This window comes from Heteronotia binoei, chromosome 4 (assembly GCF_032191835.1).
Source record: "Heteronotia binoei isolate CCM8104 ecotype False Entrance Well chromosome 4, APGP_CSIRO_Hbin_v1, whole genome shotgun sequence".
NCBI lineage: Eukaryota > Metazoa > Chordata > Lepidosauria > Squamata > Gekkonidae > Heteronotia > Heteronotia binoei.
Window position 1 is genome coordinate 97,309,095 of NC_083226.1, and position 26,609 is coordinate 97,335,703.

At 42.6% G+C, this 26,609-nt stretch overlaps 1 protein-coding gene across 3 annotated transcripts in view; it reads right to left on the reverse strand.

The window, feature by feature from the left end:
* The window catches only part of DMXL1 (Dmx like 1), a 209,517-nt gene that overhangs the window by 162,973 nt on the left and 19,935 nt on the right, over positions 1 to 26,609 (reverse strand). For all 3 annotated transcript variants that reach the window (XM_060235556.1, XM_060235559.1, XM_060235558.1), the window contains exons 3-7: positions 25,484 to 25,561; positions 19,040 to 19,118; positions 15,495 to 15,621; positions 14,368 to 14,434; positions 737 to 912 (exon numbers count right to left, since the gene is read on the reverse strand). In XM_060235556.1, the coding sequence (XP_060091539.1) occupies positions 737 to 912; positions 14,368 to 14,434; positions 15,495 to 15,621; positions 19,040 to 19,118; positions 25,484 to 25,561 (527 nt within the window). The remainder of the gene's footprint in view (positions 1 to 736; positions 913 to 14,367; positions 14,435 to 15,494; positions 15,622 to 19,039; positions 19,119 to 25,483; positions 25,562 to 26,609) is intronic.

The following is a 26,609-nucleotide window of genomic DNA, read 5'->3' on the forward strand; positions in this document are numbered from 1 at the left end:
TGTCTGGCTGCCCCAAACCTTTACCCCAAAATGTCAATGTTGTAGTATTTGAGCTTACTTATTTTTACATATCTGTTGACAAATCTGGTCAAACTTACACAACTAAACCTCAGTAAGAATAATTTAATGAATGTATTAACTGAGAGAAGATGGAAAATACATCATACTAAATGATAATGAGTTTAACTTTCTTAAATTATCACAACTTAATGTCCTATACATCTAGAAATTATCTTATTATTACACATAATATGCCAGTAGAATTGAAATTTGCAGCTGAGTAGAAGAAAATAAAAATTGGTTACTAAGTACAAACACTGGATTGGATTCAAACTGAATATAACAGAAGGATTTTTATTTCTTGTGTCTTCCTTCTGTTGAAGCCCAAAATGTTGTTCCTGGAGATATTCTTCCCCAACAGCACCATTTGGGAGGAGGCAATCTGAGCAGCAACAGGTGCTGGGGAGGCAAGAAAGGCACACTTTGCAGACAGAAATATTAGTAGAAATGCTCTGGTGGATGCAAGTCACCAACAGTGGACACCTATATAAAACTAAAGCTAATTTTACTACAATGTTCTGATTAATAGCTTTTGAAAAGTGAAACCTCCTTAGCTTATAGTTAATAATTACAGTTAATACTTACCAGAGTGGGCACAACTCTAAGAAAAGCCATTTAAACTTTGGAAGTGTTAATGATATGAATGTATCAAGAACCTGAAGGAATCAGTCCTCACCGTGGCATATATTTACTCGTCTTTCTCCATGAAAATCCATTAACAGACCGAGGGTGAACCAAATAAATAAATGAAAAATCTACTTCCTGTGCAATAGGTTCTGGTGTTGGAACTTGTGGAGCAACTGCTGATTTCCAGTTATCCGTGTTATACCACACCTTCACAAGACAATCATCCTGGGGGAGGGGGGGGGAAGTGACATAGGTTAATGTTGCCATATTGTCATAATTTATTATTCAACTGATACTAAAACATAATTTTTCTAGGTGACTTCACTATTTTTATAAGATTTCATCATGTCAAACTAATAAGGAAATCGCTATGAAATGGCACTTGTGTGAATTTACAATTGCTCGTAGTCCCCTAACCTGTCAGAATATCTAACAGTACGTAATATACAGGCTATCCCTTGTTATGATGATGAAAGCAGCAAAATAGGCCCACTCAGAAAAGAAATAACTCCCTACATATTTATGGGACATCCTGAGTATGCAGTGAAACATGACTGCAAAATAATGGTGAAACACCAAAATATGACTTGATGAGGACCAGACAGGAGCATGGAATACTGACAGCTGCTGTAAATTAAAGAAAAAACAGGTGGGTGGGTTTAGCCTGCTTCTTCCCTAAAGCTTACTGAATACTGGAGCAGAAGATTCTAAGGTGTGAGATGGGACTTCAAAACTGTTTTCCCTTCCTACAATTACTTACACACGCTAAGTCTGTCAGCCACAACTTCTGCTTCTTTTCATTCTTTTTGAACAGTGATCTAAATATTTTGGCTGCACATGGGAACGAACCATTCTTTTAAGCCACCACTCATCCTACCCCTCCCCATATCCATATGAAACCAGGTATTAGGGAAAATGAGAGAAGTAAGAAACGCTGCTGCATTTAACTGCTTGCTGTGAACATAAGAACATAAGAAAAGCCATGCTAGATCAGGCCAATGGTCCATCCAGTCCAACACTCGGTGTCACACAGTGGCCACAAAAAAACAACAACCAAATGCCATCAGGAGGTCCACAAGTGGGGCTAGAAGCCCTTCCACTGTGCCCCCTAAAGCACCAAGAATACAGAGCATCACTACCCAAGACAGAGAGTACCAACAATACACTATGGCTAATAGCCACTGATGGACTTCTGCTCCATATGTTTATCCAATTCTCTCTTGAAGCTGGCTATGCTTGTAGCCGCCGCCACCTCCTGTGACAGTGAATTCCACATGTTAATCATCCTTTGGGTGAAGAAGTACTTCCTTTTATCCATTCTAACCCGACTGCTCAGCAATTTCATTGAATGTTCACGAGTTCTTATATTATGAGAAAGGGAGAAAAGTACTTCTTTCTCCACCTTCTCCATCCCATGCATAATCTTGTAAACCTCTATCATGTCACCCCACAGTTGATGTTTCTCCAAGCTAAAGAGCCCCAAGCGTTTTAACCTTTCTTCATAGGGAAAGTGTTCCAACCCTTTAATCATTCTAGTTGCCCTTTTCTGCACTTTTTCCAATGCTATAATGTCATTTTTGAGGCGCGGTGACCAGAATTGTACAGTATTCCAAATGAGATCTCACCATCGATTTATACAAGGGCATTATGATACTGGCTGATTTGTTTTCAGTTCCCTTCCTAATAATTCCCAGCATGGCGGCTTTTTTTTATTACAATCACACACTGTCTTGACATTTTCAGTGAGATCCACCATGACTCCAAGATCTCTCTCTTGGTCAGACTCTGCCAGTTCACACCCCATCAACTTGTATTTATAGTTAGGATTTTTGGCCCCAATGTACATTACTTTGCACCTGTTTGACCAATTCAAAAAAAGACTTTGGCAATTTCCCATCTTTATCTTTTTTTTTCTTCCCAAATCTATCTATCGTATCCTGAATTGTTCCATTAAAGTCCCCCATCAATAAAATTTGCTCATAGGTCACTTTATCAAGGTGTTGTGTAATATTTTTAAAGTAAATGTCTTTAGCACCATTTGGAGCATAAAGTCCCAACAACGTTTTTTTGGCATTCAAAGTAATTTCTACCGCTATATATCTTCCATCCTTATCTTTAAATACCAATTTCGGATCTAATTCTCATTTAATATAAAAGACTACTTCTCTCTTCTTCTGTTCAGCCAATGTAAAAAATTCTAGTCCCAATTGTTTATTCTACAGAAATTTATAATCCTTTTGTCTAATATGCATTTCTTGCAAATATACTATATTACAATTCTTTTTTAATCCAATGAAACGTTGCCTTTCTTTTTTGTGGTGAATTTAGTCCATTTACATTCCAAGATATCAATTTTTAATCCATCATGGAGCAAATTCTTTATTTTCTTCATAAAATCTACGCAGTTCCTGTGTATTTTTGATTGTAATCCTTTTCCCCTGAAGTTCAAAGCTCAAACCTTCAGGTATTATCCACCTATACCTCATTCCATTGTCACGTAGTTTTTCTGTCAATTTTTTATATGCCTTTCTGTCAGTTAACACTTGTCTTGGCAGTTCTTTCATAATTCTTACTCTACTGCCTCCCACTGTCAATGACTTTTCAAAGTTTTTATTCATGATCTTTCCCACCATTTCTTTTGTCATAAATCTTATGACCACATCTCTTGGCAGATTATTCTTTTTTGCATAGAGTGAATTTACTCTATACATATAGTCATACATATTTCTATCCCCTTCAGGATCTTCCTCCAAAAATTCTGCAATTATTTTTATTATGTATTCTTTCAAGTCTGATTCTTCATCTTCAGGTACACCTCTCAGATGGATCTGAGTTTCCATCAGTTTGCAGTCATGAATTGTCACTTTTTCTTGTAATTTTAACAAGGTGGAGTCATGTGTTTTCACTCTCTCTTCCACTTCTTGTACTTTCTTTGTTATTATCACAGTGTCACTTCTGAGATTCTCTATTTCTTTTTTTAATTCATTCTTTGAGTCTTCAATATCCTTTCTTATTTCTTTTTTTAGAGGCAGTTATCATTTTTTTCACCCCCTTCATTATCCTAGCTTCCATTGCATCTAATTGGGCTTGCATTTTCTCTACTGAAGCAGACCTAGCACGAGTTTGTTTCGGGTCTGACATATAAAAAAACCCAAAAATTTTAATCTCACCAAATTAAATTTGAACCATCTGGTTTGATAAAGTAAAGCTTGCCCTTTCCAATGGACCCAATTTCGCTGTCCTCTGAGCCTCCCAGGCTCAGATATTAATGTTTAAAGTTTTTATTTCTCCCAAAATGGCAGTCACAACTTTTGCTTCACGTTAAATTTTTTTTCCTTTTTTCCCTTTTACCAGTTCAAATCTTCTTATCTACTATTGAACAGTAGTAATTTTTTAATTGCCAAATCTGTTAACTCCACCAATTTTTAATGTCCCAGTCACTTTAAAAACGATGTTAAAACTTAGTCCTCCCAACAACAATGGCCACCGATGTTTCTCTCTGGTATTATAATCCTAGAGTAAGCTGTTTGCTTTGCTGACTTCCTTCTTCTTCCTTCAATACTTCCTGCTTTTCTTGCCTTCAAATCTCATTTCACTGGTAGAGAAATCTCACGATATCTGACGTATTTCCTGTGTTGACTGTGAGAACTGCAGGTCTGTGACGATGGTGCTGCCTCCTCAACCACAGATAGACTAAACAATAAATTCCTTTCTTCTTTTAACACTGTCTTTTAAGTTTACAAAGTTCAAATTTAGCCCCTTATCTTCTTCTCCTTTCAGGCTTTCAGTATTTCCAACTCCCACCTTTTACTTTTGTTTTGTTTAACTTTAATTAGTCCCGGAATGAAGAGATAGCAAACAGTACCTTTTTTCCCTAGCTTATCCAAATCAACACCAGTCCTTTGCAGATTAGATGTTTAAAACTGTAAAAGAAGGTTTGGATCCTGTCGAGCTTATGCCAAATTGATGACTCTGGCAACTTCTGCAGATGATGAACACAAGTTATTAAGAAAGACTCCGCATGGGTTCTTTAAGGGGAGATCTTGTCTCACTAACCTGTTACAGTTCTTTGAGGGGGTGAACAAACATGTGGACACGGGACCCAATAGATGTTGTTTACCTTGACTTCCAGAAAGCTTTTAATAAAGTTCCTCATCAAAGGCTTCTTAATAAGCTTGAGAGTCATGGAGTAAAAGGACAAGTCCTCTTGTGGATCAAAAACTAGCTCATTCCTGGAGTATTGTGTTTAATTTTGGGCACCACATTTTAAGACGGATATAGACAAGCTGGAACGGGTCCAGAGGAGGGTGACGAAGATGGTGAGGGGTCTGGAGACCAAGTGCTATGAGGAAAGGTTGAAGGAGATGGGGATGTTTAGCCTGGAGAGGAGGCGGCTGAGAGGTGATATGATCACCATCTTCAAGTACTTGAAATGCTGTCATATAGAGGATGGTGTGGGACTTCCGGGGTTGGAAAATGGCGAGCTGAGTTGCTTTCCGTAACGGGGGCAGGCTGGCACTTCTGTTCATGGTAGTAAAAGGCAAATTAAGGCCTTCTGCCTACATTTCTCAGCTAGAGAATTGTCCAAGATATGCACAGATATTTTGAGGAGACTTACCTTGGCTGAAAGGGAGTCCCGGGGGGGGGGGGGGGTGCCACTTTGAGGCTTTGAGGGATTTCTGAAGAGAAGTTGCATATTCATCAATGTGCCTACTCATTCTGTCCTTGATAATGGTTTCCACCAACTTTCCCGGTATTGAAGTCAGACTGACTGGCCTGTCATTTCCCGGATCTCCTCTGGAACCCTTTTTAAAGAAGGGGGTGACATTTGCTACTTTCCACTCCTCAGGAACGAAGGCAGATTTCAATGAAAGATTACATATTTTTGTCAGGAGATCCACATGTTCAACTTTGAGTTCTTTCAGAACTCTTGGATGTATTCTATCCCGACCTGGTGACTTATTAGTTTTTAATTCGTCAATCAGTTGTAGGGCCTTCTCTTTTGTCACCTCAATCTGACTCAGGTCCTTCAACACTCCTTCCAAAACTAGCGGTTATGGAGTGGGCAAACACTTCTCATCTTCCATAGTGAAGATGGAGGCAAAAAATGCATTCAGCTTCTCAGCCATTTCCCTACCCTCCTTCAGTAATCCTTTTACCCCTTTGTCATCCAAGGGCCTCACTGCCTCCCTAGCTGGTTTCCTGCTTCTAATATATTTGAAGAAATTTTTATTGTTTGTCTTTATGTTTTTTGCAATATGCTCCTCATAGCCCCTTTTTGCCTACCTGATCACAGTCTTGTATTTGATTTGCCACAGCCTGAGTCCTCTTTTATTAACCTCACTTGGACTAGCTTTCCACCACTTAAAGGAATCCTTCTTACCTTTTACAGCTACCATTACTTTGTTAACATGCAAGCTTTTTCTTATACCTATTTGTGCCTTTCCTAACTTGTGGTATGTATTTTATCTGAGCTTCTAGGATTGTAGTTTTAAATAGCCTCCAAGCTTCCCCAAAGGTTTTGACTCTATTTACCTTTCCTTTCAGTTTCATCTTCACATGCCTCCTCATCTCAGAGAATTTACCCCTTTTAAAGTTAAAAGTGGTTGTGCTGATATATTGGGGCAACTCCCTATTTATACAAATGTTGAAATCAATAACATTATGGTCACTGCTCCCAAGCGGTGCAATTACTTTTACATCTCTCACCAAGTCTTGGGCATTACTTAGGTCCAAATCCATGATTGCCCCACCCGTGGTTGGTTCTGTGACCTTCTGCTCCATAGCAGTCATTGAGAGCATCTAGAAACTCAATCTCTTTCTCCCCACCAGAAAACATATTGACCCAATCAATCTGCGGGCAGTAAAAATTATCTATTATGACACAGTTTTTACGTTTAGCCACTATCTTTAATCCTTCCATCATATTATAATCATCCTCTATCTTTTGATCCGGTGGGCAATAACAAACTCCTATAGTTAAATTTCCTTTTAGGCCCATTATTTCGACCCAAAGCATTTCTAGAAGGGAATCCAATTCTCTGATCTTCTCAGTCTTACTGGACTGTATACCCTCTCTGACATACAGAGCCACCCCACCTCCAACCCTTCCCTCCAACCCCCCACCCCAACCCTTCTGATGCAATTTATATCCAGGAATCACCGTGTCTCACTGATTTGCCACATTCCACCAAGTTTCTGAAATTCCCACAATGTCTATGTTTTCCCTCAACACCAAGCATTCCAACTCCCCGATTTTACTTTGAATTCTTCTAGCATTTCTAAACAAACATATATAATTTCCCAGGCAAATTAGGCCCGCAACCTTCCTCCTGCCGCCTCGAGACTTTGGCAGACAGTCCATACTGTTTGTCACCATCTCAGTGGACAACTCTGATCCTTTGCCTGGTAGAAAAGTAACAGTGAACCCTTCATCTCTTTGAGATGAGTCTTCCCGAACCAGAGACATTTCATCTCCTGTCGGCGTTCCCTCAAGATTTAGTTTAAAAACTGCTCTGCCACCTTTTTAATTTTAAACACCAGCAGCCTTGTTCCTTCTGGGGATAAGTGGAGACCATCCCTTTTGTACAGCTCCTGCTTGTTCCAGAAAGCATCTCAGTGCCTAACAAACTTAAACCCTTCCTCCCTACACCATCATCTCATTCACACATTGAGACTTCTAATTTGTGCCTGTCTCTCTAGTCCTGCACGTGGAACAGGTAGCACTTCTGAGAAGGCTACCTTGGAAGTCCTGGCCTTAAGTCTCTCGCTTAGCAGCCTAAATTTCTCCTCCAGGACCTCACGACTGCATTTCCCCACATCATTGGTGCAAACATGCACCACAACCACTGGCTTCCCCCCAGCACTGTCTATCAGCGTATCTACAACACGTGTAATGTCTGCTACCTTTGCACCAGGCAGGCAAGTCATCGTATGGTCAAGTACGCGGTTTTGCCACCCAGCTGTCTACTTGCCTAAAGATCAAATCATTAACTACCAAGACTGCCCCCCCTCCCTGCCCAGGGATGGTTCCTTGGTGCGAAAAGATACCCGCTCACCAACTGAAGAAGAGGTCCTTTCTGAGGGCGCACTGCCCTTATCCTCAGCATGCTGCCCTGTTCTCTATCAACCCTCATGCTCCCTGGCAGCAATGGGGCTGCCATGTTCAGAGTCAGGCTCATCTAACACATCCCCGAGAGTCTTCTCCAAGTGCCTAACTGACTGTCTCTGCTTCTCCAGGTCAGCCACCTCAGCCTCAAGGGTTTGAACTCATTTCTTGAGGACCAGGAGGTCCTTGCATCAAGCACACACCCAATACTTCTGTCCAGTGGGCAGATAGTCATACATGTGATACTCAGTTCAAAACACTGGAAAGCCCCCACTCCCCTGCTGGCATTCTACCTTCACAACGGCTTTTTTAAATATACAGTCCCCTGTTTAAATCCTGTTGTGTTTATGTGACTTTCCTTCTGGAGGTTCTACTTATCTTATTGTGAACAGTAGGAAAATAGGGATCTGGGTTCTTGGTCCTTTCTTACAGAGTCCCCAGGCCAAGAGCCCTTTAGCTCTCGCCTCTGGCAAGGTGCAGCCTAATAATATAAAGAGGGTGGGGCCTCAGTCTGCCCCAGGCAACACAGACACTCCCAATCAGTAAGAATCACCTACGGCCCACTCAAAACAAACAAACAGCAGTTCCCCAGCAACCATACAAGCCACACAAACTCAGATTCTCAGCACTTTCCCCAGTTGTTTAGAAAGCCAAACCCTCAGCCTTATAGCAGCAGTCCTTCCTCGCTCTTTCGCAGAGCTCGTGCGCTTTGTGTTTTGATGAGAGACAAGAGCATCCTATTCCTTGAAGTGTCCTGTCCATGTCAGAGAGAACAAAATACTGGACTTATCTGAAGGTTTCTTCTCTTCAATGGGGCAAAGTCATCAAACTGGTTTGGTCAAGACTCCTCTTGCTCCAGGGCAGAGCTATGCAAATTTGGTGTGGCTGTCCTGGGACAGAATGAGGCTATATTTCCAGTCATCAAATAGCCCAGCTCCAAAGATACTGCCCTTACCGAATTCCTTTTCTTTCTTCATTTTATATTGGTGGGTGGGTGGGAAAAAATGAATGACTTCTCTCCACTGAAGAGAAGAAACATTCAGTTAAGTCCAATATTTTATTTTCCTTTAGTGGGAGAGTCATCCAAACTGGTTATTTAACCCAGTTAATTAAACGGAAGGATAACTACATTCTTCTTTTAGTTCAACATCTGTTGAAGGATTTGCCTCCCAGACAGTTTCGGTCAAGTTCAGCTAGTTAATCCTATAGTGTCTTAAAAAAGCAAAAAAGGTTTCTGCCCTACAGATCTCCTTGAGCTCTAGTAGAGAAAGTGGCTGATGCTGTAGCAATCTGGTGGAATGAGCAGTAGTGCACTCAGGCACCCTGAGCCCCATGGTCTCATATGCCTTATGAATACATAACTTAACCCAAAGGACAAGTGTTGTTTTTGATATCCTTTCTCTCAGGTTAGCCATGCTGTACAACACAAAGAGTGTATCTGTTAGCCTGAAAGATGCAATTATGTTAATATACGAATGCAGACCCCTGCAAACATTCAGTTTGTGCCACTCTTTTTCTTTGGGATGTGATGGTTTCGGGCAGAATAAAACAAGAATGAGCTGCTGATTTAGATAAGCTGAGTTAATTTTAGGAATAAAAGATAGATCCATTCTCATTGCCACCAAATCTTCAGTAAAGGTACACCATTTCTTCCTAACAGCTATGGTTCCCAGCTTTAAGATCTATCTAGCTGAAGTAAATGCAATTAGGAAAGTAACCTTCCAGGACAGGAACTTCAACTCTATTGATTTCAGTGGTTGAAAGGAAATCTACAGAACCTTAGCTAAATTCCAGGTTCAGAACATGTGTTTCACAGACAAGGAGGGAGGGGCTAGCTGCATGGTACCTTACAAGAACCTTCTGGCATATTTATTGGCATAATGTTACCCAAACCCCTGAGTGCTAGAACAGCAGCAAGGGCAGCTATCTGTCATTTTAATGTATTCAGCCTCAGCCCTTGTTTCCATCCTTCATGTAGGAAGGCAATCACATTTCTGTGAGATGGTTTCAGTGGCTAGTAGACTATTTTCTAAAAGAAGACCAGGTATATTTAAAGATCTGTCTTTTCGCTGGCATGTTTGCTTAGATCATGATGTTCACAATTTCTTTGAGAATTTACTTGATGAAGATGGAGGTCCTGTATCTAAGTCTTGGCGGTCCAAGAGCACAGGTTTCACTACCGGCCTTCAGTGGAGCGCCACTTACGTTGGCGCCAAAGGTTAAGAGCTTAGGGGTATTCCTGGATCCTGCCCAGGTAGCAATCAGCCTTTTATCACCTTCGGCTGATAAGGCAGTTGGTCCCCTTTCTCAAATGCCGCAACTTGGCAACAGAGAGTGATCCATGCTACGGTTACCTTGAGATTGGATTACTGTAATGCCCTCTACATGGGGCTGCCCTTGTCTTAAAACCAGAAGCTTCAACTAGTGCAAAATACTGCAACCAGATTGTCAATGGGGCTTCCCTTATGGGATCATATTCAACCTGTGCTGAAAGCACTGCACTGGTTACCTACTGCATACCGGATTCATTTCAAGGTGCTGGCCATCATCTTTAAAGCCCTATATGGCCAGGGACCTGAATACCTTTGGGACTGCCTTTCCCCACATTTCCTGGAAAGTACTTCGGTTAGGGTCACAAAACCTGCTTTCGATCCCCGGCCTACAAGAAGCTAGGCTCATGACAACTAGAACCAGGGCCTTTTCTGTTGTTGCTCCATGCTGGTAGAATGAGCTCCCTGAGGAGGTGGGGCCCTGCAAGAGCTTTCACATTTCCACACGGCCTGGAAGACACTGATCTTCCACCAGGCATTCACTAATTAAGATCAATGATAACAACAGCCATTGAACTATCTGACCCACCTCAAATGTACAATCATAACCTCAAGATCTGTTTCCCTGACAGAACATCCAGTAGTACCAGCTGCACAGCAAAATTTGACATAGACTGAATAGGCAGCTACCCACCATCATCATACCAATTTAAGATCAAGATAGCACCTGATATTGTTTTATGTTGTTATATATTCTTGTATTTTTATGTTACTTACAGTTTATAATGACTATTGGTTTTTATACGATGTTTTTATGAGAATGTGAGCTGCCCTGAGCTTGCTTCAGCAGGGAGGATGGAATATTAGATAGGTGGATGATGATAGAGGATAGATAGGGGAGGTGGAGAGGGGGAGGGATGGATGGGTGGATGGATGGATTCCTCAATAGGAATCTTGGTACCTGTTGATTGCTCAGAGAGGCAAACAGGTTCACTACTGGAGTCCCATAATGATTTGTGATTTCCCAGAAGATGCTTTTGTTCAGAGACCACTCTCATTTTTCTATATCCTCCTGCCTCAGCCACTCTTGGATGAGTCCTTGGGTATGTTGCGCCTTTAGGCTCTTCAAGTTTAACTTCACCCATTGGAATAGTTGCATCACCTCTTGATGGTGCCGCCCCCTTGGTGACTGATGTGAGCCTTTGCTGATGTGTTGTCGGTTCCCACTAGAACATACTTATGTCGAATCAATTTGTGGAAGGAGAACATGGTTAGTTTTATTGCCCTTAGTTCTAGCCAATTTATGCTGTTGAACTTTTCTATTGGTGACCATTTTCCTTGCGCTACCTGATCCAGGCAATGTGCTCCCCTTCCCCTTGTACTGATGTCTTGTGGTCACCAGGACAGAATTGCACAAAGCTCACCCCTCCCCTCTCAGGTTCTGAATGATCCATCACATTAGAGACTTTTTAGTTACAAAGTCATCAAGATCTTTTTGTGTCTTCTTTTGCAGATGTCCTTCTGAAAAGGCAGAGTGTCCACTGTAAGGGTCTCGCATGAAGATGTGTCCATGGAACAAGATCAATAGCCAATATTAGCAAGCCCAATACTTGGGATAGGAACAGTTCTGTCTGCAGATTTTGTTTACTGCCTTTATCACTTTTATTTGTCTCTCTTCTAGAACAAAAGCTTTTGTCTGAGAGGTGTCTATCCTTGTCCATAAATGAATCAGATTTTTGGATGCACTGAGATGACTCTTCTGGAAATTTATTAACAAGTCATATGTCTCCAGTAAATGAATCTTAACCCTGGTTTTGCTGGTGGACATCCTGGGCCCTGATTAGAATGCCATCCAAGTAGGGATGAGTATGGATTCCCCATTATCTCAGAATAAGAGTCACCAATATCTTGGAGAAGATTCATGGGGAAGAAGAAAGGCCAAACAGTAACGCCTTGTATTGGTAATGCTGATCCTTGTAGGAGAATCTCAGGAATGTGTGGAAAACCAATGAATAGGTGCATGCAGGTAAATTTCTTTGAGGTCTAGGGAAGTCAAATAATCATTCTGTCATAAATTGTAGAGTACAGATTGTATTGACTCCATATGAAATTTCAATTTCTGCACCCACAGACTGAATTCCCTCAGGTTTAGAATCACTCTCCAACTATCTGACTTCTCCAGAACAATGATGGCATAAACCCCCTGAAAATGTTGATGGAAAAGAACTGGTTTGATTGCTCCGATGATAAGATGTTCAATCACTTCCTGCATTACATTTTTGAGCTGAGCCCAAGGAAAGGCAGTGCTGTCAGCAGTAAGGGGCCAGAGAAAGGTTCCAAAACCTTGGATCTTCCTGCCCTAACTATCACAGTGTTTGCTGCTTCCCCACAGGGGGAAATCCTCCCCCCCATGCCCGAAGCCTCAGGCAAGGAGGACTTTAAAGTGATCTTTCTGTTTTTGTGGATCTTTTTTGGCCTGAATGTCTAGGACTTTCTGGCTTGAATGTTTAGGACTTCTGTCACATTACTTGAAGGAAAAAGTTAAGACCTTGCCCTAAGTCACTATTAAGAATGAAACTAGGACTAATGACCTGCTGGAGTAGCAGGGCTATCCAAACTGGAAGCACAGCCTCACTCTGGCCCAGTATCGTTACATAAAATTTGCATAGCCCTCCCTGAAGCAAAAGAAGGCATGACCTAACCAGTTTGTATGACATCCCTTGCTGAAGGAGAACAAGTGGTTTGGACCTTTACACTTCCTCTCATGATTTTTTTTATTTGTATGGGGAATGGGGCTGCCAGGGAAGATCATTAGAGTTAAATTTAAATTATTAAGAAGCTTGCAATTATCTTAGGAGAGCCCCATTTCTATTTCTAAAATAACACAAAATAGCAATAAAATTTGATCTGCCATCTAACTTCTGCTCCTCCTAATTCTTTTGTCACATTCCCATTTTATGTGGCCACTTTCTGTAAAGACTCTGTACAAGACCTCAACATACTTTGGGAATGAAGCCATTCCAACCAGGTGAAATATATTTGTTAGATTATTTTCCTTATAAGGCTCTAATCACATAAGCTGTCTTTTCCCTTAAGTGGTCCTCTGTGGTCAAAATGCATTAATTTCAAAAAAAGCCTATGTCCTTATAAAACAACCATCACATGAATACGCTTAGCCATCACATGAGTGCCATCAGCTGCTACAGACTATTCTGTTATTGCAATGTTATGCTCCTGCATCATGTAGATTTATTTTAAAAGCATAAGAACTGTGAAGCCAAGCATTCAGCAAAATCATTGCACAGGATAATAAATTAACTGACTTTACATCAAAGACTGCTTTGTTAGGTTAAAAGATTAACAACTTACTTTGGTGAGAGATAAGAAACTGCCGAGTATGACTTAGTCTTCCTGCTCTTACAGAAACTCTTCTTCCAAGAGTTCCCTGATGTACAGTAAGCTGAGGTTGTACAAGGCCCAAGCATTTAAATTCAGGTTCCCAAATACCAAGTCTAATCTTTACATAGAATTATATAGATGGAAGATACCTCCAGGGTCATCTAGTCCAACCCCCTGCACAATGCAGGAAATTCACAACTACCTCCCCCTTTTATCCACTGATAATACGGCCTTATGACTGTGGATGACAGATGTGTACTGTAAATCCACAAATGGTGAGATTCCTTCCCCTTAGTCAGTCTTTAGCCCCTGTGCAAAGCCAGTTGCTTTTAACACAGCAGAACACAACGTTGTGCTGCTTTGCCTTCAGGATATAAGAAAATGTGTGTTGCAGAGAAACCACCAGGCTAGTCTACACATTGATAGAAACAGATATTCTTTCCAACTTCTAGAAGACAAAATTGTTTAATATGGAGGAACTCATAAAGAGTAAATGAAAACACTATTAATAAAATCTGTAAGGAGCTACATTTGTTATATTAGGAAAGCCAACTTTTGAAAGACATTAATCTTGTACTTTGAAGTAAGAAGAAGACGACATTGGATTTATATTCTGCCCTCCACTCAAGAGTCTCAGTGGCTCACAATCTCCTTTATCTCCTTCCCCCACAACAGACACCCTGTGAGGTGGGTGGGGCTGAGAGGACTCTCACAGCAGCTGCCCTTTCAAGGACAACCTCTGCCAGAGCTATGGCTGACCCAAGGCCATGCCAGCAGGTGCAAGTGGAGGAGTGGGGAATCAAGCCCGGTTCTCCCAGATAAGAGTCCGCACACTTAACCACTACACCAAACTGGCTACACCAAACAAAGTATTATGTCAAAGTAGAATACAAGCTTGTTTACCTTCCCAGCAGTAGCAAAAAATTCTCCATCTGGTGAAAATTTCATTAGATGAACTTCGGAAGCAGTTCTGTAACAAAGCAAAACAGGAACATGTTAAGTATTACTCAAGAGCATAATGAAAATGGTGTTTAATATTAACAGGGCTGGAAAATAATTCCCTTGAAATTTACCTATCCTACTTGTCATCAGATAATTAAACCCCATTAAATGGAGCAATTTCTGAGTCCTCCACTAAGCTGAGATTGGAAAGTAGGATCACCTGGTTTACTTGACCCACTAACAACAAGATCAGAATAGGATCTACAGGGACTAGGGTTAAATTATAATATGCCCATATTTAGAATTTTCTCCCTTTGGTCATATTATTCCTAATATCTGGATTAAAATTTTTATCATCTCTAAAATGTTCACATAATCAACATCTGGGTTCAACATGCAAGCATGTTCCTTAAAAGTTTACAGTATCACAGTGTGCAGGAAATTCTTCTGAAACTCTGTTTTAGTGCTCAGCCCTAGCATTTGCATCCTCTGGTTTATGTGATAGAATGCTCTGAGTGATATTTTGAAAAAAAGAGGATTCTAGAGCTCTAAGGACTCTAAACTATTAATGGGGCTGAACTGTAAGCTTTTAAGAAAGTTTTATCTTTAAAAAGAAACTTGTAATAACCACAAATAATTTCAAAGAAAATAACTCCCCAATGCATTTATGCTATTTGATATTAAGAGTTCTGGTTTTAAAAAAATCACCTGTCTGTTAATACTGACATCTAATTCTTAACTATGTAGTCATGTAAACCCATGACCTGAATGCAGAAAACTTCTAGGACTTTTACAAAATCCCTTCCATCTTGGTACTTTTGACACACAAGAGTATATCATATATATATACAAACTTGACAACCTGAAGACTAAGTGTAAATTTTATTGGGAAGGAAATCTCTTATTGCTAAATCTAGAGTACAATTTAAAGTAAAAACAAAGTTTGTTCAACACATTCAAGTTAGAGTATATTTACAGCAGTATATCAGGACTGCTGTTAAGAATATAGCAACACTCCATTTAATTTTAACAACACAGGTAAGGTAGCGGTGGAATTCCACCACAAGATACAATTATACATTTCTTACTTGCACTGCCAAATAATTCTCCAGTCCTGAACATCTGCTTTTTCATAGTTTTCATCTTCTGCTGGGTTTTCAAAATTGATATTGGACCAAAGCTGCAGACAGCTGGAACCAGTCAACAGACGAGAGCCTACATTTTTCAAATTTGTACACAAAACTAAATTAAATTTGGTGGTTCAAGTCAGATTATATATCTATGTGCATCTGGAACCATCAACTCAAAGAAGATACTTCAGTCATGTGCGACAAAATTGTTCAAATAAAATGTGTGCAAATTTTAAAAACAATTCAAAAGACATTTTAAAAATGCTCAGCGAAAAAGTATGTAAGTAAACTGAGAAAGACATAAGTCCCATTTAGCCAGCACCGTTCCATATCAGTTACTTGATGTCTACAGAACAGGAAGAGATTGCTTGCCTTTCCACCAGCCTGCCATACACTTCAGAAGATGCTCTGACTGCACAAACTCAGTCAGAGAAAGGCCACCTTAACAGCTGAGTACACTATAAACAGTACAGCTAATGAGGTGATGCTTAGGAAATTAATGGAAGGCATACATAGCTTCTAAGGGAATGGTAGATTTAGTGCTGTAAAGGACGATGGAATCATTTATCACACTTTTAGCCCACCGTACAACAAAAAGCACTAGAGGCTGCAGATGAAAGCTAATAAAACACAGCAATTACTTGATGTAATCTGTGATTTCCCCCATATTATGTTCAAAATCAGCCTTTTTAATCTAATAGCATATCAATACTTGTTTTTCAAAGACATTAAAATTGTGTAAAGTAAAAGAGCCTCACAGGAGTGAATCAATTTGCAATCTGTGAAACTTTCTGTTGACTTTCATTTAAACATGAAATTTAAGAAGAAAGTTAAGTTATAAAACATCTGAGAGCCCCCTTCCTTTTGGAATTGATACAAACCAGCAACAGAAGATGGTTCCAGATAATATATATACCGTATATACTCTAGTATAAGCTGAGTTTTTCTGCCCAAATTTTGGGCAGAAAAACCCCCTCCTCGGCTTATACTCGAGTCACTATCCGGCCTGCCCATACACCTGCATATTTTATTGATTAATCAGCCGCCTGCCCGGCCAGAAGCGTGGCTGGCGGGATCCCAGGCAGGGGGCCGTGGGTGGTTCTCCGCCGACTGAGCTTGAGGGGGACAATGGCTGGCAATCCGTCTGTCCCTCTCTGCAGCTCCTTGGCTGGGGAGGCCTGCCTGCCAGTACGCTTGCTCCATTCCCTGAAGGCCTCCGGGTGAAGCAGCCACAGCACGCCGGCCTCGCCGGGAAACTGCTCCCCGGCTTGTTTCCGCGCCCCAAGAGTTCTGCCTCCCTCCCTCCCTCCCGGGGGCTCCCTTCCTTCCTCCCTCTTTCCCTCCTGCTTCCTTCCTTGCAAGTGGGCGGGGGACTCCTTTCCATGCGCCGTCTTGTAGACCCTGGGAAGCCCGAGAGGAGCAGAAAGGAAGCCGTCCTGCCTGCCTGCACGCCTACAAAGCAGCTGCTGGTTTCCCGCGGCTTCCCCGGACACACGGATTGGGGCCTAGGCCTCCCCCAGCCTTGCCCACGCTGGCCCCGAGGCTTCTCACCCCATCCGCTGGCTCAGACCCCTTACCTGAGCTAAGGTTTTGTACTTTTTAGTTATTGTTGATACCATATTGTTTAGGTTGACCCTCTTTTCTACTTGCAGAACAATAGTTTACTGCCTCAATTAATGTCGTTTTATTGGTATCTACCAGTATTTTAATTTTGTAATTTACCAGTAACTGCTGCGCTTCCCACCCTCGGCTTATACTCGAGTCAATAAGTTTTCCCAGATTTTTGGGGTAAAATTAGAAGCCTCGGCTTATATTCAGGTCGGCTTATACTCGAGTATATACGGTGTGTATGTGTATATATATATATATATATATATATATATATATATATATATATATATATATATATTACACAAGAAATAATTAATTATCCTTGCATTGTCACAAAAGTTCACACAACACCTAGCAGACAAACCCAGAATAAAACAAAACGGTAAAACCCTAAGAACATTTTCTTAAGAGTTGTGCATACTGGTTGAACTAAGAAGACCAGCTTAAAATCACACTGTAAATCACATTTAACACACACACACACAGTATTTATCAGTATTAAAGTACCAATTTTGAGCACGCATGAGCCAATGAATATTTCAGGTGCTTCCCTATAAATCTGAGATTCTTGTATATTCATGTATGTATAGTACATATAAAATTTCTACGTCTAAAAGAAATCACCAAGTTTAGCAATAATGAAGTAAACCCTAAAAATATTTACTTGGCTCAAAGCTTCATAATTTCTGTAAGAGTTTCTTGTATATTAATTTCTCTCTTCCATTTAATCTTGTATGTATAAACAGCAGTAGAATTTGTGTTTTCATATTAAAGATATTTAAGTGCATTTACTCTTCCAAGGCTGAACTTGGGATGACTATAATCTCCCCCCCCCCCCCCCCCCAGCAGCCAGCATGAAGATTTTAAGCTACTGTATTTTCTGTTTGCCTCCTCATTCTGATGAGCAGTATCAATTTTAAAGGGCTTTAGTGTGATGATGTTGCCTGGTGAGATCACACCTGGTCCAATCAAACATAAAAAAGCAGCAGATAGCAGGAAGAAACTCTGGAGGCAGCTGGCCAAGCTGAAACAATATCTATAAGAAGGGAAAACAGTGATACTCTTTGGGATCTGGAATCCTGCAATTCAAACCAAGTGAGAAATATTAATTTAATTAAAATAATTTTGGCCCACTTCTTTACCATTATAATATTGTTATAGTAGAAGGGAGATTCTGAGGTACTGGAGGAAAGGGTTGGACTGTATGCATGGGTGCAAGAAGCAGTACAGTTAATGCCAATGTTTATATATTTTGCCAGTTTATACTTAAAAAAATTTAAATTCTACCATGCAAAAGGATCAGTTATTTCAATTATAACAACTGCAGCAAAAGATACAATTGGAAGGGAGACACATGCTCACAAACATACCTTTACTGTGGACAGGGGAAAGGCATCTCCAGCATGTTTTCCTATCTGTTTTTCCTCCTCCTTCATGCACACACACACATCCTTGCTCTGGGTGAGAAAGGAGCATGGTATTTGCTCTTTATTCCAGAATCAGAGCTACTATTTGGCTCTTCCAGGGAAAACAAGGAGGTATATATTTTTCCCTGCATGACAAGTTACAGTTTGGGATGCTGATGTGGCTTGCTTTGTGAAACAGCAGATAAAAGGTTTCCACACCTGAACACTGCACAGAAATCCTATGATTTTTGCTCATACCATAATTTTGGGACTGGCTCTATCCACTGAGTTGCCATTTTGTGAATGGTAGTTCTGAAGTCTCTTAAAAATTAAGTAGCTCCCACAAAACAAAGTCTGCCCTTAGCTGGAATAGTGTATCTAAAAAAGCAATAGGAAGCCTTCTTCATGATTAGGCTGACATTGTCACATGTGTCAATCAAAATGAAAAAGGTGAGAAGAAAAATGTTCAGTTATTTTTGCGCTTACCTGTAGGGTCCCATGTTAAGTTATGTATCATATGCTCCAGGGAAATATGACCTGATTTCTGCCACTGATAATGCAGCCCCTAAAACCAAAAGTATAGCATGAATAATGTTTTATATTGTTAGAAGGCTTAAGCTTTTAAGAGTTACTGATTAAAACATATAATGAGTTGGATCTGGACTAAACTGATAATTTCCACTGATTCCATTTTCCTGTGACAGACCCCCCCCCCCCCCAAAACAACAACAACAACAACAATGTTGTTCCTCGGGTACCCTATATCCCAGGAGGAGAATTTCATGGAGGTCAATGGGCAACAGAGTTCTAACTTGATTAGGAGATTCAATCCATCTTGACTGAAAACCTGAATGACAGCAAAGGTTTAGACTTCCAAACTAATTTACCTTTTGTTTCCAGAATGTACATAAACACAATTCACACTCTTTTTATACAATTCCTTTTGAAAACCTATCTATACCTTATCATCACTGAATATACATACAAATCTCCTATCTGTTTATTTTCCTTCCTTCCTTCAACCACAACAATTAAACCAAAAGTCCATCAGTGAAATCTTCATAAAAGCTCAGGCCAAAACAGATGTGCACAGATCTAGGTCTTTCCTTTCCTTTGTCAGTTCATGTGCTTGCTGAAGGATCAGTTTACAGTAACAAAGGATTTGGACGGATTTCACATTTGGATGGCCATTAAAAAAACCCCTCCAGATTGAGATAATTAATGACGTGGAGCCGATACTGTTTACACAGGGGAAATTTCCAGTTTGTGAAGATTCTCATGCTCTGGCTGCAGTCTACCTACAGAGTCCTTGACAGGTTTTTGAAGTTTCACTGATCCTCAGGTATGGTTTTTCAGAGACTGGTATGCAAAAAGCTGTCCCAGAGTGAACAGCAGAAAAGTTCATTTACAGTGCAATCCTTAAAGGGGGGGGGGGTGAAAGCGCAGGCGGAAATGGGGCGGAGAGGTGTACGCCAGCTTGAAGGGGGTGGAGTCTGGGGAGTGCCCTGTCTTAGTCAGTTCCCTAAGACCTTCGTGCCCTGACACGCTCACCCCAAGAGGCATAACATTTCGCCACGGAAAATGCTGCGGTGCCCCATAGACCCACATTGAAACAGAAAACAAAGTTCACTGCTGCACTAATTTGCAAACTCCTTAGGGAGCCATGTAATTGCCTCACCAATCCCCCCGTGCCCTGGGCTGGTCGAACCCCCTCCCCAACACCCAATCGCCGCTCCTCATCTCCTAGAAAAGTTTCCGCCCTGGCCACACTAAACTCATTAGGTAAGGTAGGGTGCACGGCACAGGACATACCATGAGGGCGGGAGCACTTGGTGGAGGGAGCTGCCCAGAGAAGGCACATAGGCAATACAGTGTGAGCTGTTTGACTTGCAAGGAAGAGAGCAAAGTCGTGGCTAACCTTTCCTGTTTCCAAGCCCCAACAGGTGTTCGGCCTCCGGAGTGTTTGCACATGGATGGGTAAGTGTGATTGTGGACCCTCGCATTGCCCCTCCTCCCCTCACCCAGGGCTAGGCAGATGGACAGCATCTCCGGCACAGGAACCTGGCAGCACACTCAGGCATGTGGCATTCACCACAGCCCCTGGATGCCACTGGAGGGGCCCGCCTTGTCTGTCCTTTGCCTCGTTCCTGGTGGGGCAATGGAGTGGGTCTGGCAGCTGCTCTGTTGCCTGTGGGGAGGCAAGTCAACGACTTCCCTTTTAAGAGAGTCCCTGGCTGAGACACAGCCCCATGCTGCAGCTGCCGTCACTGAGGAATTACAAGCAAGCCAAGAACACTTTAACCCAGGACAGGTGGATGTTCGTTGACTGGTTCCATCAAGTGATGTGGGGTTGTTTGTCTCCCCCACTCCGCTGCCCCTGTCAGGATGGCATCCCCCCGGCTGCAAATGGCATGGGTCTCTTTCTCTGTTTTGCAGATGTGAACTCAACAGAGAGGCTTCCATGTGTGGTATTTCAAATCTGGCCCCCCCCTCCACAGCCAGCTGTTCCTCCCCTCCAATTAAAGCCTGCGCTGCAAGAGTTTCCAACTTCCAGCTGAGATGCTATTCTGCTTGGTTGCAGCACAATAAAAGCTTAGATGTGCAATTACCGTATTTTTCGGACTATAAGGCGCTCCGGTCCATAGGACGCACCTTCCTCCTGGGGGGCGATCCACTGCCTCCGCCTCCGATCCCAGCGCTTCCCCCATGCCTGCCTGGCTCCACCTTCTTCCAGCAAGCCAGGCAGATAGGAACAGAGGAACATGCTTTTTCTGCGCCTGCGTGCCTGGCTGGGAGACAAGCAGCTAGATCGCTCCCTGCGAAGTGCTGGGTTTGCGGTGGGGGCGGAGGGAGCGATCTCGCCCTTGTCTGCCAGCCAGGCACACAGGCACGGAAAAAGCATGTTCCTCTGTTCCTATCTGCCTGGCTTCAGCTGCCGCTTATAGCAGGGGCTGGGATCCCAGACCCTGCTATAAGCAGCAGCTGAAGCCAGGCAGATAGGAACAGAGGAAGCCCCCCCCTCCACAAATGCAGCGCTTCGGGAAGCGCTGGGTTTGCGGAGGGGGGGGGTGATTCCTCTGTCCTGGCTTCAGCTGCTGCTTATAGCAGGGGCTGGGATCCCAGCCCCTGCTATAAGCAGCAGCTGAAGCCCCGCAGATAGGAACAGAGGAAGCCCCCCCCTCCGCAAATGCAGCGCTTCGGGAAGCGCTGGGTTTGCAGAGGGGAGGGGGGTGATTCCTCTGTCCTGGCTTCAGCTGCTGCTTATAGCAGGGGATGGGATCCCAGCCCCTGCTATAAGCAGCAGCTGAAGCCACGCAGATAGGAACAGAGAAAGCCCCCCACCCACCGCAAACGCAGCGCTTCAGGAAGCGCTGGGTTTGCGGAGGGGGGGGGTGATTCCTCTGCCCTGGCTTCAGCGGCTGCTTATAGCAGGGGCTGGGATCCCAGCCCCTGCTATAAGCAGCTGCTGAAGCCACGCAGATAGGAACAGAGAAAGCCCCCCCCCTCCGCAAACGCAGCGCTTCGGGAAGCGCTGGGTTTGTGGAGGGGGGGGTGATTCCTCTGTCCTGGCTTCAGCTGCTGCTTATAGCAGGGGCTGGGATCGGAGGCTTGGCTGGCTCCGATCCCAGCCCTTGCTATCAGCAGCAGCTGAAGCCACGCAGATAGGAACAGAGAAAGCCCCCCCCCTCCGCAAACGCAACGCTTCGGGAAGCGCTGGGTTTGCGGAGGGGGGGGTGATTCCTCTGTCCTGGCTTCAGCTGCTGCTTATAGCAGCAGCTGAAGCCACGCAGATAGGAACAGAGAAAGCCCTCCCCCCTCCGCAAACGCAGCGCTTCGGGAAGCGCTGGGTTTGCGGAGTGGGGGGGTGATTCCTCTGTGCTTGGCTTCAGCTTCTGCTGATAGCAAGGGCTGGGATCGGAGGCTCCAATCCCAGCCCTTGCTATCAGCAGCAGCTGAAGCCAGGCAGTCAGGAAGAGAGGAAGCACCCGCCCCCTCCGCAAACCCAGCGCTTCGCAAGCGCTGGCTGTGGAGCGGGCGGCGTGCTTTCTCCCTGCCTGTTTGCATGGCTTCAGCTCTGATGCTTAAAGCAAGCGCTGGGATCGGAGGGAGGAGGGAGCGATCCTGGCGCTTGCTGTACCGTCAGAGCTGGAGCCAGGCAGGCAGGCGCGGGAAGCGCCGGACTGAGGCAGCGGATCCCCCCCCCAGGAAGGTACGTATGGTACCTTCGCTCCATAAGACACACACACTTTCCCGCCCACTTTTTTTTGGGGGGAAAGTGCGTCTTATGGTGCGAAAAATACGGTACTTAGTCTCTCCTGCTGGGCTTCTGCTTAGCTCCTCTCTGCCTCTCTCCCCCCCCCCCCGTCACTCTGTCAGTGGGCTCCCCAGAGAATGCTGTGGAGGGAGGGCTTGCTTGTTTTGTGGGGAGGGGGCAGGGGAAAAAATGTTGCCACGGGGCTGGACAGAGGAGGGGGGGATCTTCGCCCCATGCATCCCATGGGAGGGAGGGTAGACTCACGCTGGCCCAACAGCCTGCACAGGGCTATTGTGCTCATCGCACAACCTGGGAGGGAGCTCTAATGGAGTGGATGCATGGCCGATATCTCACTCTGAATTCTGTGGCCTTGGTGGAGGAGTTCCATGCACACAGCAGGGGTCATTGCAGTGACACAGGGGATCTCTGAGTCTGTGTAGGGGGGGAGGCTGTCTGTTGGACATGGGGCATGCTGAGACACTGTCTGCTCATTCCCACACACACATTCTGGCTGCTGTCTGTGGCAGTGGACTCCTGTACTTCCTCTTTGTCTGTGGCAAGGCAGAAGGCACGTGCCTCTGCCCATCTGCCTGCCATTGGCACGAGTCTCTGACAGTGAGTGGCCGCAAGAGGGCTGACAGCCTCTCAGGTGCAGGTCTTCCACCCCTCCCTCCCAGTAACATGCAACGGACTGGCCAATCCTGTGGTCCTGCATGACCCCGTCCCTCCTCCCACCCCTGCCTCGGCAGCGAGCCAATAGTGCATGCACAGGCGTAATCAGCATGGTGACGGTTTCTCTCCCATGCCCACTCGTCCAGCTGCACTCCATTCCCCTCCCCGCATGGCGTAACTTCTCCTCTTTGGAAGCTGACAACAGCCATCCACGTTAGTTCCACACTCGGGCTGGGCTATGCAGCAGTTCTCAGGACTGGACTGCCTGTTCTTATGCTGTAAATCCACTCCTTTATATATTCTAATAATAACTTTGTAAAATTACATTCAGTTGAGAAAGATGCTACACATTTCTTCTTGATGGAAATAAAAATGTTCTGTTCTTTATAATAAACTCTTCTAGTCCATGCCAATGGCATCACTTTATACGTCACTGTACATAAGTGGCTCAAGAGTCAAGTTGCCAAGTTGTTACGTAAGGAATTTCTAGATGTAATGAACAAAGATAGGACCTAAACAAAATACTTAAACACTGTTCACTAGTGTTGCTCGCAACTCACATGCTTCAGAACAGCATTCCTGAAATACACACAACAAGTTTCTTGAAGAATGCATAAGGAGATCCCAACCTGGTGGAATCAGCTCCCTATGGAGATCCGGGCCCTACCTGGCTTATTAGCCTTCCGTAGAGCCTGTAAAATGGAGTTGTTCCACCAGGCTTTTAACTGAGGCTGTGGGCATCTATTCTTGACCTTGATGTGAGATGGCTAGGCTGGGCAATATGTGATGTCATGGTAATCTGAGTGCTGTTGTCTGTTTATAAAATGTTTTTATTGTATTTTATTGTTTTATTATATGTTATACTCTGCCCTAAACTCTACGGGGAATGGGCAGAATAGAAATGTACTAAAATAAATAAATAAAATAAACAAAATGTACTAAATAAATCACAGTCACAACTTGAAAGCATTAATTTAGTTCAATTTTTCCCCATTTTCCTCACAGTAGTTTAAGGTCTTGAAAAATAGACATGGCACTGTTTTTAAGGTCTAATAAAGAAGCCTGTTATCAAAACATATATTATGGCAGAGAACTAGGAACACAAGGAGGAACTAGGTGAAGAAACAAAAAGAAATGCTCTCCTTTTTTCCTTGACATCTGCTGCAGTAAGTCTGCTTCTTGGAGATAGTTTGCAAAGGGATTTAATAGTCATTGTACCACTGTCATTATAAGGCAACTCAGTCCCAAAATAATATATAGTTATAATGCAGCCTTGCAGAGAGTTGTGGGCAGGATCCACTCTGGAATGGCAACCAATCCAGTGCCTGTTCAAACAACGCTTCTGTGGTTGATGATACCATTGCCGAAAGTTCAACTCACTAAGATTCCAGGATTCACATGGGCTGTGACACCAGCACACCCCTCTGCTTTTTACCAGTCTGAAAATTCCTCTGCTGTGGTGGTAGCACTGAACATTTGTCTAAGTATTCTTAATAGAGACACGCAAAAAGAACTCACTGGGTATTTCTTCTATGCCTGAATCAGCTAAAGACCCTTTGGAGCAGGTTAGTCAGTGGGAGATATTTGTCTATGGCCCCTCTCAAAAACTGCAAGCCCTGGTTATTAGTTACAGAGGTACAGTTGGTTGGGAAGGTTTTGGAGAAGTAAAAGGGAGAAACAGCCTTCCAAACATATTAATATACTACAGTCTCAACACTGTTGGCTTTGTTTCCTGATAAAACCACATAACATGAAAAATAAAGAGCATAAAAAAGAGTAGTGTTAACATCAAACTAAAACAGTAGCAAATTACTAAAGCACAATGTAACACACATAAAAGCCCTACTGAATTAGTCCAGCAGTCCATCTAGTTTAGCATCCTGTTTCACACAGTGGCCAACTTATCAAAAACAAGTAACAAAAATTTGCCATCTTTAAAGTAATAGAAAGCCCGCAAGTTACTATGCAATTGTTCAGTGAAGATATTAAGATTAAATACTTACAGTATGACAATTATGCTTCTCTTTCAGACATTGAACTGGCTCAAAAATATAAATCACATTCCCATAGGAGGCTGCAATCTAAAACAGACAGTGTGTTAAAATGAGGTTATTTTATCTGCTTTTATTCCCACATTGTGCCATCTTCCTTTTGTTGTCTCGAGCTTTTTTTTTCATCACCAAAAAGTTATCACATAACTTTAAGGAAAATTTCAAGATCCTAGTTTCAGGAGACTCAGCCTTCTTAAGGTGGGTACTTGTAGTTCCATCAAAATTTCAATAATTTGCCTTCCAGCTCAATGTGTTAAAATAAAAGTTGTTTTACTTTAGTTTACATAGCCCAAGGATTTTTTAAGTAGTAAAAAAAGGAATATGTACATGAAAAAAGAATACCTTGTAGTTGGATATGTGGAAAGAAATGTGCTACAGATAAAGAATACTCAATCCTGGGGGTCAAAAATTCTTCAAATAAAGTTTAAAAGACATTATAACAAAAAAATCGTACAGCAAAGAAAGGAGAGAGAAAAACTCAGGGCACCATTTTTAATAAAATGATTAAGGACAAACAAGAATAAACTGGAGAAAGTTTCAACAATGTAATACAGAGGTATCAATACAGACATAGTTCTATGTTCTCTTGGTTGAGGAGCAGACTCAATAAACTGAATGGATGTCACAAACTCTAATCTGAACTATAGTCAGAACAATATTCCACTTCAATGAACACCTTGAATAATTAATAATTAATTAATTGGAAATAGCACCTAATTTATTGTAGTTTTAAATTTTTATGCAACTGTTTTTAAACGTATATATTAACTGTATTTTAAAATTGTTTTATACAAATCATGGCGTAGACCATGTCCTGTCAGCCGCCCTGAGCCTGCTTCAGGGGGAGGGCGGGATACAAATAAAATTTATTATTATTATTATAAATTTATTATTATTAAATAATAATTAAAGCAATTCCTTTAAAAATAAACAGTATTTTAAAGAATGTTTTGTAGGTTTGCAAAAAACATCAGTTACTGTGTCAGCCCTCTAATCAGCTTATAGCAGTTACCCTGCAAAAGCAGAGTTGTCTAGTGGTCAGTTTCAGACAAGGATCTGGGACACCCAGGGATCTGGG